The sequence below is a fragment of the Ursus americanus genome, chromosome 4 (genome assembly GCF_024610735.1).
Source record: "Ursus americanus isolate L20-20 chromosome 4, mUrsAme1.1.p, whole genome shotgun sequence".
Lineage (NCBI taxonomy): Eukaryota > Metazoa > Chordata > Mammalia > Carnivora > Ursidae > Ursus > Ursus americanus.
The window spans coordinates 31,159,479-31,174,217 of NC_142130.1; the positions used below are offsets into that span (position 1 = coordinate 31,159,479).

General features: G+C 35.1%; 1 protein-coding gene across 8 annotated transcripts in view; it reads left to right on the forward strand.

The window, feature by feature from the left end:
- DLG1 (discs large MAGUK scaffold protein 1) overlaps positions 1-13,613 on the forward strand; it is a 257,721-nt gene extending 244,108 nt beyond the window's left edge. For all 8 annotated transcript variants that reach the window (XM_045812516.2, XM_045812515.2, XM_045812517.2 and 5 more), the window contains 3 exons: positions 1,954-2,063; positions 10,799-10,890; positions 11,782-13,613. In XM_045812516.2, coding sequence (XP_045668472.2) covers positions 1,954-2,063; positions 10,799-10,890; positions 11,782-11,888 — 309 coding nt within the window. In that variant the 3' untranslated portion in view covers positions 11,889-13,613. The remainder of the gene's footprint in view (positions 1-1,953; positions 2,064-10,798; positions 10,891-11,781) is intronic.
- Positions 13,614-14,739: the final 1,126 nt, after the last annotated feature.

Sequence of the window (14,739 nt, forward strand, 5' to 3'; positions counted from 1 at the left end):
CGTCTGCTTTCGGCTCAGGGCGTGATCCCGGCATTATGGGATCGAGCCCCACATCGGGCTCTTCCGCTATGAGCCTGCTTCTTCCTCTCCTACTCCCCCTGCTTGTGTTCCCTCTCTTGCTGGCTGTCTCTATCTCTGTCGAATAAATAAATAAAATCTTTAAAAAAATATAAAATAAAAAGGAAAAAGATTGAGATGGATGAATGGATGGATAGATTTTTTTTTTAAGATTTTATTTATTTATTCAACAGAGATAGAGACAGCCAGCGAGAGAGGGAACACAAGCAGGGGGAGTGGGAGAGGAAGAAGCAGGCTCATAGCGGAGGAGCCCGATGTGGGGCTCGATCCCATAACGCCGGGATCACGCCCTGAGCCGAAGGCAGAGGCTTAACCGCTGTGCCACCCAGGCGCCCCGGATGGGTAGATATTCTTAATTTAAAATCCTTAATAGGAGAAATACAAGGCAAAATACACGGCAATTCCATTATTGAGGAACAAGGCAAGAATGTCCATTATCTCTACTGCTGTTCCACTTGTACTCAAAGTATTCATTGTACTTGAGGCATTAGTCAATGCTGTTAAGACAAGAGAAATCAATTAGAGGCATGAAAATTGAGAGGAAAAGTAAAACTATCTCTATTTTCAAATAATAGTATACCTGGGAAACCATACAGAATCTATCATAAAATATCATAAAATTTATTTTGTAAAATAAATTATAAATTCATTATAAAACTGAAGACTTATAAAATGAAAGATACTTTAAGAAACTAGAGTAAGGTTAGATAAAATTAAGATGTAGTGCTCACGGGGCAAATGGGTGGCTCAGTCAGTTGGGTGTCTAACTCTTCATTTCAACTCAAGTCATGATCCCAGGGTTGTGAGATTAAGTCCTGCTTTGGGCTCCACGCTCAGGGTTGAGTCTGCTTGAGATTCTCTCTCCATCTTCCTCTCACCCCTTGCTCTCGCTCTCTCTCTCTAAAATAATAAATAAATATTCCTACTAAATTGAACTTGTTCATTGAAGTATACTTAAGCCCTTGGATTACAAAATGCATTATGAGGGGCACCTGGGTGGCTCAGCTGGTTAAGCAGTCAACTCTTGATTTTGGCTCAGGTCATGATCTCAGGGTCCGGAGATCGATCCCTGCATCAGGCTCTGCACTGAGTGGGGAGTCTGCTTGAGGATTCTCTCTCTCCCTCTTCCCCTCCCCCTGGGCTCACGTGCTCTCACTCTCTAAAATAAATTTTTTTAAAAAGCATTATGAGGCAGTACCTGATTTAAAATATGTTATAATAAAATCTATTTGATAAGTTATGATTACTACCCTATTTAACATGGAAACACTTTTCATAAAGTTAAAAATCCAAATGGCCTTTGTAAGTAAATTTAAGCATGTCAGAAAAAATGTCTTAAATCCAGAAGCGGGGTTCCCAATTGCCAGTTTGTGATAAAGTTTTTGCTAGTCCCCAATAAAATGAGAAATAGATTAGTAATAATGAGGTTTTATAAATTTAAATTTATTCCATTTTAAAGATTCTCCTTCATTTAAAAAGGTTTTTTACCTTCTTGTTGATTGTATATTCTTTTATGGAATGATAGTTATGGTAAGATGGTAGCTTGGGGTGGTGGTTTTTCTTGGCAAAATAAAAGTTAAAAGCCCCATATTGGTTGCCATTTTGAGACTGGTCTATGAAAGCTAGGAGTAAGGGAACTGTATTTTCATTCCTTTTTAAATGTAATATTTGAAAATGGAAATTAATTATTCATAGTCATTATTCATTGTCTTCATTTCCCCTCTGAAATTTGCTAACAGAAATGACAAGTTTGCTTAAAGTGAACAGGATCCAAACATATCATAATCCAGATTTTGTACCTGTAGGAAATGTACCTTTGATATAATTGAAAATACTTGGTTCACTTGTTTTTCTTCTTTATTTCCTCTATTTTAGGGCAAACACTGTATCCTCGATGTATCTGGAAATGCCATAAAGAGATTACAGATTGCACAACTTTACCCAATCTCCATTTTTATTAAACCCAAATCCATGGAAAATATCATGTAAGTGTAAATGCCTAAGGCACAAGTGTGTAAGTACAAATACAGAGTCTGTCACTTACTAGATGGGATAGTTTACTTACCTTCCTTGCATCTCAGTTCTCTTATCTGTAAAATGGAGATAGTAATCATATACTCAATTCAAGGGTTATTGTGAGGATTAAATAAGTATTCTGTGATATTGGCTATCATCATTATCAACATTAATATACTAAAGTGTATAAGGTAACATGTATTAGAATTTTAAGTCTAAGTAGTGACATGTGGCTAGCAATTACTGACTGGAGGCAGTGTAGCTATGGGTAACCACTGAAAGAATAAAATAATGTATAACTACTTACTAATAGAGGGCAAAAATCTAATTTAAATAAAAACTACAAGAAGATAAGAAAGCAAATAGAAACATAGAACAGATGGAACAAAAAGGATACAGATAGTAAGATGGTTTAAATGAATCCAAATATTTCATTAACTAAATGCTAGACTAAGTGGTCTGATTAAAAGACAAGGATTGTCAGAATAGTTGAAGAAAAAATAAACTAGATGCTGCTTTTGTAGGAGAGGAAAAAATTCTTTTCTCTCTCTTTGGTTTTCACGTGGACCTGTGTAACAAAAGACAGATTAACATAGAGATTTATTTAATTCAAGTTTCATGTGTCGTGGGAGCATTCATAAGGAAATAAAGACCCAAAAAATCAGTTAAACTTGAGCATTTTTATAGGTTTGGTGACAAATGGACAGTCATGGGAAAATGTGATAGTACCAAAGAACATAAGCTAAGAGTAGCAAACTCGGGAAACTTAGCAAGGCCTTTTTGTTCAAATTCTTCTCCGTGTCCCTCCATCTTCTGAGGTGAGGATATTTGTTTCCTCCAGGTATAACAATGCCACCTCTCACATGAGGAACTTGGACCTGCCTCAGGGAAGGTCAGAGTTCTTAATATATACCCGCCATTTTTCAAATTCCTTCAGCTTAAAATATTCAGTATGCCAAAGTGCCATATTTTAGAATAGTGTGTTATGATACGCATCAACTATATGTTGCTTTCATAAGACACACCTTAAATATTAGGCTATAGAAAAGCTGAAGGTGAGAGTCTAGAAAAAAGATATACCATACAAACATTAACCAAAAGTAAGTTTGTTTATATTGCTATCAAAGTGTATCTAAAGGCAAGAAATTACTTCCAGACATAAAAGTGGACATTTCATAAAAATGAAAGAAAGGTTCACTCCATCAGGAAGGTGTATTTATACATTTGTACTTACTACAGTCTCAAAATATGTAAAGCATAATTGATAATTATACAGGAAAAAAATAATTCCAGAATCACAGTGGGAGAACTTAACATAACAGTCAGGAAGTAATAGAATAAGAAAACAAACAAAAAATCAGTATGGATATAGAACACAAAGTAAAAACTTCACCTAATTAACATATGTAAAAAACACTGCATTCAACATCTGCAAAATTTACACATTAATTTCAAATGCACATAGAACAATTATCAAAACTGATTATATGCTAAACCACTAATTTCAGTGATTGAAAACAAATATTCTCTGACCATGGTGAAATTAAAATAGAAATCAATAATTAAAAGATCACTAGAAAATTCCAATATATTTGGAAATTAAGCATTTTACTTCTGGATGGGAAGAAGAAGAAATAACAGCATAAGTTAATAAATGTTTTAAACTAAATGGTAACGAAATTGTCAAGTAAATGAATTTGGTTATAGTAGGCTTGGTGATGGAAAATCCACAGCCCTAAATATTAGGAAAGAATGTAGGAGGAAGTCAAATAAATTTTAGCAGTCTATAAATTAGAAAAAAACCAGTCAGTGAAACTCAAAGAAAGTAGAAATACAGTGAAAGAGGAAACAAATATGGTAGACAGGATCAACAAAATAAAAAATGTTTTCTTTAAAAATACTGTATACCATTAGTGAGAAAGATCAAGAAAATACAGGAGGCATAAATAATATCAGGAATGAAAATGGGATATCACCGCACATCAGATAGACCTTAAAAAGGTTAACACAAGCAACCCAATAGAAAAATGGACTTAGTTCAAGAAAGGAGATATCCAAATAGTGAATAAACATATGAGATGGCACTCGATTAAACATGGAAACACAAGTTAAAACTATAATGTCGGGGCTCCTGGCTGGCTCAGTCAGTAGAGCACATGACACTTGATCTCAGGGTCATGAGTTCAAGCCCCAGTTTGTTTTTTGTTTTTTAAATAAGATTTTATTTATTTGTCAGAGAGAGAGAGTGCTCAAGCAGGGGGAGCAGCAGGCAGAAGGAGAAGCAGGCTCCCCACTGAGGAAGGAGCCCTGTGCAGGACTCAGTTCTAGGACCCTGGGATCATGACCTGAGCTGAAAGCAGCCACTTAACCAACTGAGCCACCCAGGCATCCCTCAAGCCCCACTTTGGATGTGGAGCCTACTTAAAAAAACACAAGAAACACAAAAAAACCCTAATGTCATATACTACCACCCACACACCAAAAATATCTAAAATGAAAAAGAAAATATCAATTGTTAGCAAGGACATGGAACAACTGAAACTCATAGCACTGAGGGGAATATAAATTGGTACATCCACACTGGTAAACTGTTTACAGTATCTCCTAAAACTGAACATACACATAACTAAAGATCCAGAAGTCTCATTTCTAGATATGTACTCAACAGAAATGTTTACATATGTTCACCAAAGACACGTACTATATTGCTGACAGAAGTACTGCTTAAATAACCAAAAACACTATCCAAATGTCCATTAGGGAATACATAAATTATGACATACTCACACAGTGAAATATTCTACAATAATGAGAATGAGCAGTCTCCAACTACACACAAAAGTATGGAAGAATCTCACAAACATAATTTGAGTAAAAAAGAAATCCAGACCTAAAAGTATATATAGTCTAGATTCCTTTATACATATTCTATGATTCCAGTATAATCATTGCATATAGAAGTCAAATGGAGGTTACTCTTTAAAGGTAAGTAGGTGACTGGAATGAGCACACCCAGATTCTGGGGTACTGGTATAATGTTCTAGAACTTGATCTAGGTACTAGATAGTACACAAGTAAGTTTAAGTTGGTTAAAATTCATCCAGCTGTATATTTACAATATTCCTTTCCTATGTTTGAAAGTTATACTTTAAAAAAGGGGGGGGTTGTTTTTTGTTTTTAAGATTTTATTTATTTGACAGAGAAACAGCCAGCAAGAGAGGGAACACAGGCAGGGGGAGTGGGAGAGGAAGAAGCAGGCCCCCAGCGGAGGAGCCTGATGCGGGGCTCGATCCCAGAATGCTGGGATCACGCCCTGAGCCGAAGGCAGACGCTTAACGACTGCGCCACCCAGGAGCCCCAAACTTTAGAAAAGTCTTAAGAAACAGAAAAGGAAAAAATGAAATAGAAAATCTAATCCTGTTCCTATTAAAGAACTTAACTCTCCTATGAAAAACCTTCCCAGAAATAAAACACTAGGCCAACAGGATTTACTGAATTCTACCAAAAGCTGAGTAATATAAATTTTACACAAATTCTTCAACTAATTTTATGGACATTAATTTAATACCAAAACCTGACTAAGAAAGACCTCGTAGGAAATGAAAATGATAAGCCAATCTTAACACAAATACAGATGCAAAAATCCTTACCCTAATACAAATAAATTGAGTTCAAGAATTTTTTTAACAAGATAAAATAACCAAGTTGGGTTTATTCAAGAATGCAAGAGTAGTTAAACATTTAAAAATTAATCAGTGGTAGAGCTAGAGAGAAGATAGAGTAGGAAGCACCAGGAGTCCATTTCCCCACCTAGACACACTTGGACTTAACAGAATCTGTCAGAAGTAACTACTTTGGAACTCAGGAGTCTGTTGAAGGCTTGCAGCTTCTAGGGGAAGGTTTGAGTGGTTAATTTTGGTTAATTTCAGCATTTAGCCTGGTAGCAGTTACTTATCTCCCCACTTTCAGCCCATAGCAGGCAGCCATGCATGCCTTTCTTGAGCGGTTTGTGGGGGCCAAGGTGGGCAATAAGGTTTGGTTCTCCAAATTTCAGACAACTGTGCTCTAACAGCTGATTGCTTCTTTTGGTTGTGGAGGTGCAGACACAGAGGCAGGTAGCCATTGTCATTGTTGCAAGTCCCTACCCCTAGAAAAAGAAAAACAATCTACACCCAAAAGTAACAAAAGGAAGGAAACAATAAAAATTAGAGCAGAGATCAAACAAAAGACAGAATAGAAAGTGATAGAGAAAATCAATGAAACCAAAAGCTGATTCTTGGAATAAAAAAGACAAACCTTTAGCTAGATGGACTAAGAAAAGAGATTTAAATTACTAAAATCTGAAATGAAAGTGGGGACATTACTACAGATTCTACAGAAGTAAAAAGGATTATAAGAGTACTATGACCAAATGTGCACCAAAAAATTGTATAACATAGATGGACAAGCTCCTAGAAACACAAAGCTACCAAAACTAAATCAAAAAGAAAGAGAAAATGTAAATAGATCTATAATGACTAAGGAGATTGAATCAGTAATCAAAACCTCCTAACAAAGAAAAGCCTTGGAGTTGGTGGTTTCACCGGTATATTTTACCAAGCGTTTAAAGAACTAATGCCAGTCCTTCTCAAACTTTTCAAAAAAAAATGAAGAGAAGGAAACACTTCCTAACTCCTTTTATGAGGCCAGCATTACCAACGTACAAAGGCCATACAAAGACACTGCAAGAAAACTACAGACCAGTATCTCTTATGAACATTGATGCAAAAATCCTCAACAAAATTCTAACAGAACTCACCAACATATTAGGAGGAGTACACACCATGACCAGGTGGTTTTATTCCTGGAATACAAGGATGGTTTGACATATATAAATTAATCAACATAATATACTGTATCAACAAAATAAAGGAAAGTGAAGGAAAAAACACAAATCATCTCAGTGCAGAAAAAGCATTTTACAGGGGCACCTGAATGGCTCAGTCCGGTAGAGCATGTGACTCTTGATCTCAGGGTCATGGGTTTGAGCCCCACATTGGACATAGAGATTACCTTTTTTAAAAAGGCATTTGACAGCACCCTTTCATGATTAAAAATACTTAATAAAATAGGAATAGAAGGAAGCTACTTCAGTATGATAAAGCCACATATGAAAAACACAGAGCAAACATTATACTCCATGGTAAAAGACTGAAGGCTGTTTCTCTAAGATCAGGAACAGGGCAAGGATACCTGCTTTTACCACTTCTATTCAACACAAGTACTGGAAATACTAGAATATGGAATCTCAGAATATGGAATCTCAGAGGACCCCCAAATAGCCAAAAACAATATTTTAAAAGAAAAAAAAAACTGGAAGACTCAGGGTTCCTAATTTCATAATTCACTACAAAGCTACAATAACCAAAACTGTAGTATTGTCGTAAAGACAGATATATAAGACCAGTGGAATACAAAACTATAATGAGATATCATCTCACACCTGACAGAATGGCTAAAACAAAAGACAGGTGTTGCCAGAGATATGGAGAGAAAGGAACCATCATGCGTTATTGGTGGGAATGCAGATTGGTACAGCCATTTTTGAAAACAGTTTGGTGGAGGTTCCTCAAAAAATTTAAAAACGGAACTACCCTATGATTCAGGAATCACCGCTACGTGGGTATTTATCCAAAAATACGAAAACACTAACTCAGGGACACCTGGGTGTCTCAGTCAGTTAAGCGTCTGCCTTCGGTTCAGGTCATGATCCCAGTGTCCTGGGATCGAGTCCCACATCGGGCTGCTTGCTCAACAAGGAGCCTGCTTCTCCCTCTTCCTGCAGCTCCCCCTGCTTGTGTGCTCACTCACTCTCTCTCTCTCACAAATAAAATCTTACAAAACACTAACTCAGAGGGATACATGCACCCCTATATTTATTGCAGCATTATTTACGGTAACCAAACTATGGAAGCAGCCCAAGTGTCCACTGACAGATGAATGGGTAAAGAGGAGGTGGCATGTATATACAATGGAATGTATATACAATTCAGCAGTAAAAAAGAAGATCTCTTCATTTGCAACAACATGGATAGAGCTGAGCAAAATAAGTCAGTCAGAGAAAGACAAAGACCATATAATCTCACTCATATGGAATTTAAGAAACAAACAAGTAAAAGAAAAAGAGACAAACCAAGAAACAGACTTAACTACAGAGAACAAACTGATGGTTATCAGAGGGGAGGTGGGTAGTGGGATGGAGGAAATAGGGGATGGGGATTAAACAGTACATTTTCATGAAAAAAATTTAAAAGACCAATGGAGTAGAATAGAGAGGTCAGAAATAAACTGTTACATATATGATTTTTTATTTTTAACAAGGATACAAAACCATTCAGTGGGGGAAAGGGCAGTCATTTCAACAAATGGTGCTGGGAAAACTGGATATCTACATGTAAAAGAATTAAGTTGGACCCTTACTTAACATCATATGCAGAAATTAACACAAAATGGATCAAGGACCTAAATGTAAGACAACAAAAGTCTTAGAAGAAAATAGGACAAAAGCTTTACAACATTGGATTTGGTATTGGTTTTTTGGATATGACATCAAAGACAGAGGTAACAGCAACAAAAATTCCATGAATATTTTTTTTAAGATTTCAATTATTTATTTGAGAGACAGAGCACAAGCAGGAAGAGGGAGAAGCTGACTCCCAGCTGAGCAGGGAGCCTGATGTGGTACTTGATCCCACGACCGTGGGATCATGACCTGAGATGAAGGCAGATGCTTAACTGACTGAGCCACCCAGGAGCCCCATATTTTAAAGTTTTGTATAGCAGGGGCCCCTGAGTGACTCAGTTGGTGGAGCCTGTGACTTTTGATCTCGGGGTTCTGAGTTGAAGCCCCCATTGGGTGTAGAGATTACTTAAAATCTTTAAAAATAATAAAATTTTGTATATCAAAAGACACTGTCTACAGAGTAAAAAGGCAATCTACAGAATGGGAGAAAGTATTTGCAAGTCATATATCTAATAAGGGATTCATATGCAGAATATTTAGAGAACCCCTAAAACAACAAGAAGACAACTCAATTCAAAAATGGGAAAAGGACTTGAATAGACATTTCTCCAAAGAAGATACAGCCAATAAGCACATGAAAAGATGCATAGAGTTACTATATGATCCAGCAATTCCACTTCTAGGTATATGCTGCTGTTCTGAAGAGATACTTGTACATTCATGTTTATGGTAGCATTATTCCCAGTAACTAAAATGTGGAAGAAACCTAAGTGTCCATCAGTGGAATGCATGGATAAGCAAAATATGATACATACATACAAAGCAAGGAAATTCTGCAGTTTGTTCATTGATGATCCTTGCAGGCATTATGCTCAGTGGAATGAACCAGTCACAAAAAGACAAATGCTGTATGATTCCACCTTTTTGAGGTACTCAGAGTGGTCAAAATCATAGAGACAGAAAGTATGATGGTGGTTAGCGGGGGCTGAGGAGAGATGACAACGGGGAGTTCTATTCTTAATAGGAATAGAATTTTCGTTCTACAAAACGAAAACAGTTGTAGGGTTGGATGGTGGTAATAGTTGCACAACAGCATGAAGATATTAATGCCAGTGAACTGTATACTTAAAAATGGTTAAAATAGTAACTTATATGTTATATACATTTTTTCCACAATTTTTAATGAATCTTTTAAAATCCATGTAAGTGTGCCACATCAAGAGATTGTAGGAGTAAAAGTATATGATCGTTTTAATAAATGAAGAGAAAGCATTTAATAAACATCCATCCATGACAAAAAACATTTTGCAAACTATGAATAGGAGGGAATTTCCTTAATCTGATAGAGGTCACTTATAAAATATCAAAGCAAATGTCATATTTAATGAAGAAATATTGGAAGCTTTCCCTTTAAGTTGGAAACAGACTCTCATATACCCATCATCCAGCTGCAGCAATAATTATCAGCTATGACCCATCTTGTTTCATCTATCACCCCTGCCCCCTACCCATCCACACCAGATTATTTTGAAACAAACCCCAGACATTATATGATTTCATCCATATATTTCAGTATATATTTGAAAGATAAGAATTATGTTATTAGAAAACATCTGATGTCACACTTAAAATGATTTTTTATATCAGATAGTGCAAATTTTCCTGATTGTCTCATCAGTTTTGCATATTTTTTTCAATTTATTTGCTTAAATCAGGTTCCCAATAAGATCTATTTGTGACAATTGGTTAATTGTTTTAATCTGTAGAATATCCCTCCATATCTTTTTTTTTTTTTGCCAATTTATTTGTTAAAGAAACCACGTCATTCTTCTACAGAGTTCTCCCCAGACTATATTTTGCTGATTGCCTTCTCATGATGTTGTTTGATATGTTATGGTGTTATCTTTGTTATCCATATACTGGTAGGTAGACCTCTAAGCTATATCTAATTTGAAATTTTCATCAAAGTGAAAAACATCAAATTAATGCTTAGGGGGTTTTTGCCTTGAGCCAATGCAATAATCTGTTGAAACCCTCTGTCAGTCCAAGCATAAAGCTTGATGTATTTAGTGACTGAATCTAATTTTTAATGACGTATTCTCAACAGAGCTCAACTTTTCGTGATTTTATGTTTTATGTGTCTCTTTTGTCATCTTTTTTTTAAAACGTACTGATAGTTAATTTCTAAATTTATTTGCATAGGGAAATGAATAAGCGTCTAACAGAAGAACAAGCCAGAAAGACATTTGAGAGAGCCATGAAACTGGAACAAGAATTTACTGAACATTTCACAGGTTGGCATCATGAGTGTCAGTGCCCTGACAGAATTTTGATTTGGAGCCATATGAACTGACCCACTGAACTTTGAACTATGCCCACATCTACCAGTAATTAATCACTATGGTCAATACTATGTATTAATACTATGTTATTAATACTGTGGTTTTCAGAATAATTTATCTAACCTAAGTAGTGGTGATGAGGAATCCTAAAAGTGTTTCTTAAGTGGTTCAGTAAGACATACTAAACTGGAGAAGAATAGATTCAGACTTGATTTCTTCTGTGAAAATGACTTCTGATCTTATGCTTTATAAATTTCGATCCATTTTAAGATATTGTTTGTTTAAAAAAAAAAAAAAAAAGAGTGGGTAGCAATTCCCAAACAATCTCTCATTCATTTTGTCCTTTAAATTATTCTTCAGGTGGTCACACTACGTCAAATGCCATGGTGTTGTAACCCATGTGCTGTTTTCTTTTTTTTTTTTAATAATTTCAGACTTACAGAATATTCACAAGAAAAGTACCAGCAATTCTCATACATTTCTCACCCATATTTTCTAAATGTTAACGTTTTACCACATTTCATTTTTTTCTGAAACATTTAAGAGTAAGTTGCAGGCAGATGCCCTTTTGCTTCTAAGTACTTCAGTGTATCTACCAAATACACAAAACTAAGTAAAAATCACCAAATCTCACTTTTTGATCCATATTTAAAATAAGAATCCTTATATTTTTCAAGTAGGAAAATTAATGAAATGAGCAGCTATTACTAAGCAAACAATATGTAAATGGTCTCTTGCTGGATGATTAACTAGTTCTAAGATTTAGCTTGTATTTCACCAATAATTGTTATGGTAAAGGGAGACAATTAATGGAGGTTTCTAATTTTGCTTCTATTATTACAGCTATTGTACAGGGAGATACGCTGGAAGACATTTATAACCAAGTGAAGCAGATCATAGAAGAACAGTCTGGTCCTTTCATCTGGGTTCCAGCTAAAGAAAAGTTATGAGGACTGATGTTTCTCTGTTTCTCTTTTCCACAATCTTATTTTCTCTGACACTTCTTTGCCCTTTCCTTTTGGAGTCTGTCTACAATGCTCCTTCCACGTTGAATCATATCCCACTCATCATGGTCTGCAGTTGTGCTTAGTTTTGACATCTAGGGTCTCCTTCAAGTTGTAGCATCTGTATTATTTTATGTCACTATTGGTTTGTGGCCATTTTTCAGAACTGAAGATGGAATGGCCTGACCAGCTATTAAGGATTTGGGGAGACTGGGAAATTGTGGTAAAATTCCTTAATGTTTAAGGGAAAGTAACTTTAAGAGATTTTCAGAAAAGCTTTATATACATTCTTTTCAAATTTCAGTATAAATGAAAGAAAAGTGGTGTTAATCAGTGATTTAGTAAACTTTGAGCAACAGTGCACGCTTAACTTTAATAGCATGGTTTGGCCAATATACTAACTCTCAAGTCCTTTTCTCAATTGACTTGTGTTATCAAAGCAAATATTTCATTATAGACAAATAAGGAAAATATGTTTTTTAATTTCAAAATTAATGTCTGCATTAACTTCATGGTTTCACAAAGGATATTCATTTTTCATAAGAGTTCTTCATGTCTTTTATTGTTTGAGGGTTTTTTCTCAATACATTTGCTAGGAATAGCAGTGTTATAAATGTTTTTAATCTACTTGTGCAGCACTATTTATAGTGTTTTACAAAAGTCGTTCATACATAATGATCACATTTTCTGAATTGAGGCCATGTTTAGGTGCTAGGGGATCTCACCTTTTTACACATAAGGCTGAGAAAATTTCATAGACATAAATACAGACAGAAGAGACATTATAGTGGTGATGTAGTAATCATTATGGCAATGGAAAAGGAGTCCAATTCATAGTCTAAAACTTTAAATGTATTCTTAGGGATCAGATTTTAATGAATATTTTACCCACAGTAACTGCCTATTTTGTTATAATAAAATATATATATATATAAATATATATAAAACTTTCTTTAAACTCTGTAACTATGGGAATTATTTTCTTTACATAGTTGCACACACACGCAAACATATATATATATTTAAAATATATTTTTTCTTTTGCCACCTACTCTTAACTTTTTGTTTGGTTTTTAAATTAAATATTAATTGATTAGACTTTATCTTCCTTAATCATGTGAACTGAAAATGGGGGTATGGTGGTTGTGGAAAGAAACCTTTAGGGAAATTAGATTACATACAGAAGCATAGGCGTGTTCTCCTCTTTTCTACAAAAGTTTTCAAATGGTTCCTGGTTTTGTTTTTGTTTTTTTTGTTACTGTTGTTCTTGTCATTGGGTTTGGATTTGGTCTTCTGCCTCTCCTTCCAGTTCTCCTTTCACTAATAGGCAAATAAGCAAAAGCCTCGTGTGTGTGTGTGTTTCCCCCTCAGACTGCACACTTTCACCTCTCGTAGCTGCTCTGCACTAGAGTTGCACAGGTCTTCGTGGTGAGCAATTTTAAGAAATTTTAGTGAAAGGTAGATATGATTCAGAAATCAACTTCTCTGGTCTTTTAATAATATTGTTTGGCTTCCCTTTGCTTTTTTGGAGTTGTTTATTAAACATGTGTTTTTGACAGCCTCCTCATTACAGTTTCTTAAATGAGTACTGGTTTGTAAAGGATTATCAACATTATCCATTCCATTTATAAGAAAGAGGAGAACAGCTAATAAACTTTGTTGTAAAATCCATATGTTAAATGTGTCTTGAATTCTGAAAGAAAATACTGTTTACAAGCGAACATTTTCTTGAAACAACTTGGAGCATCATGTGATTTATAAACTGGATTCATGGGCCATTAGGGAACCTAATCAAATTTTCTTCTGTAGGTTTTGAAATCGAATATGTTAACACATTGAAATATATACTATGGCTATGACAATAATTATAGTAGGTTGTTACCAAACATAAAACAACTAGAAGAAAATTATTGTAAAATGATCTCAAAAGTCCCAGAAATCACTCTACAGCAAGACCCCAGCATAAGCCATTTTGAAGTATTTACTGGTTACATGTTCTAAAATATCAAGAGCTTATAAAAACGATGCCATTTATCTGTTACAATGTGTATTACATTGCTTTTGGATGTCCTTGTTAAGTGATGTTTTTGTAAGAAAATACTTTTGTGCAGCTTTCTAGATTGTATAGAATTATTAATAAAAGTACTAATTGCTTAGTAGTACTGTGTAACAGCCACTTTAGTATATTATCATTTAATGTTAAAAGACAAGAATTTAAGAGTTCCTAGCCCCACTATAAGGCTTAAATGAAATCACTTGCCCAAGATGACTTAGCTAGTAAGCGGCAGCGCTTGGTATTTGTATCCAAGTCTTTCTGCCCCAAGTTCTAATATGTGCTGCCTTGTTTTTCTCAGCCCCTACTATGTAAGGCATTATGACTTAAATTATGTTATGTTACTGCCCCTTTACAGAGACAAACGTAGAAGAAGGTCCTTGCCGAGTCACACAATAAATAAGGATAGACCCATAGAACAAGTCACTTTTTATCACAGCTGAAAGAAATGTTTCTGGGAAATAAATCAGCCTAGCACCATCACAGTGACATACAAAAACCTTCTTTGGAACCAGAAATGGGGGGAGGTGGGGATTAAAAAAAACAAAAATGGAACAGTGTTCATTAGAAAAGTCCATTAGTCTGATACAGAGGGAATAATATTTCAAATCTTTTATGAGATATTCCATATTTTTAATACACTTCTTAATATTTTTAAGTTGGCAAAAATTAAAATGCCTCTTATGTGACTACACATTTCTGGGCTCTTCAAAAATGATGGAAGCAAGCTTGCAGAACAGACTC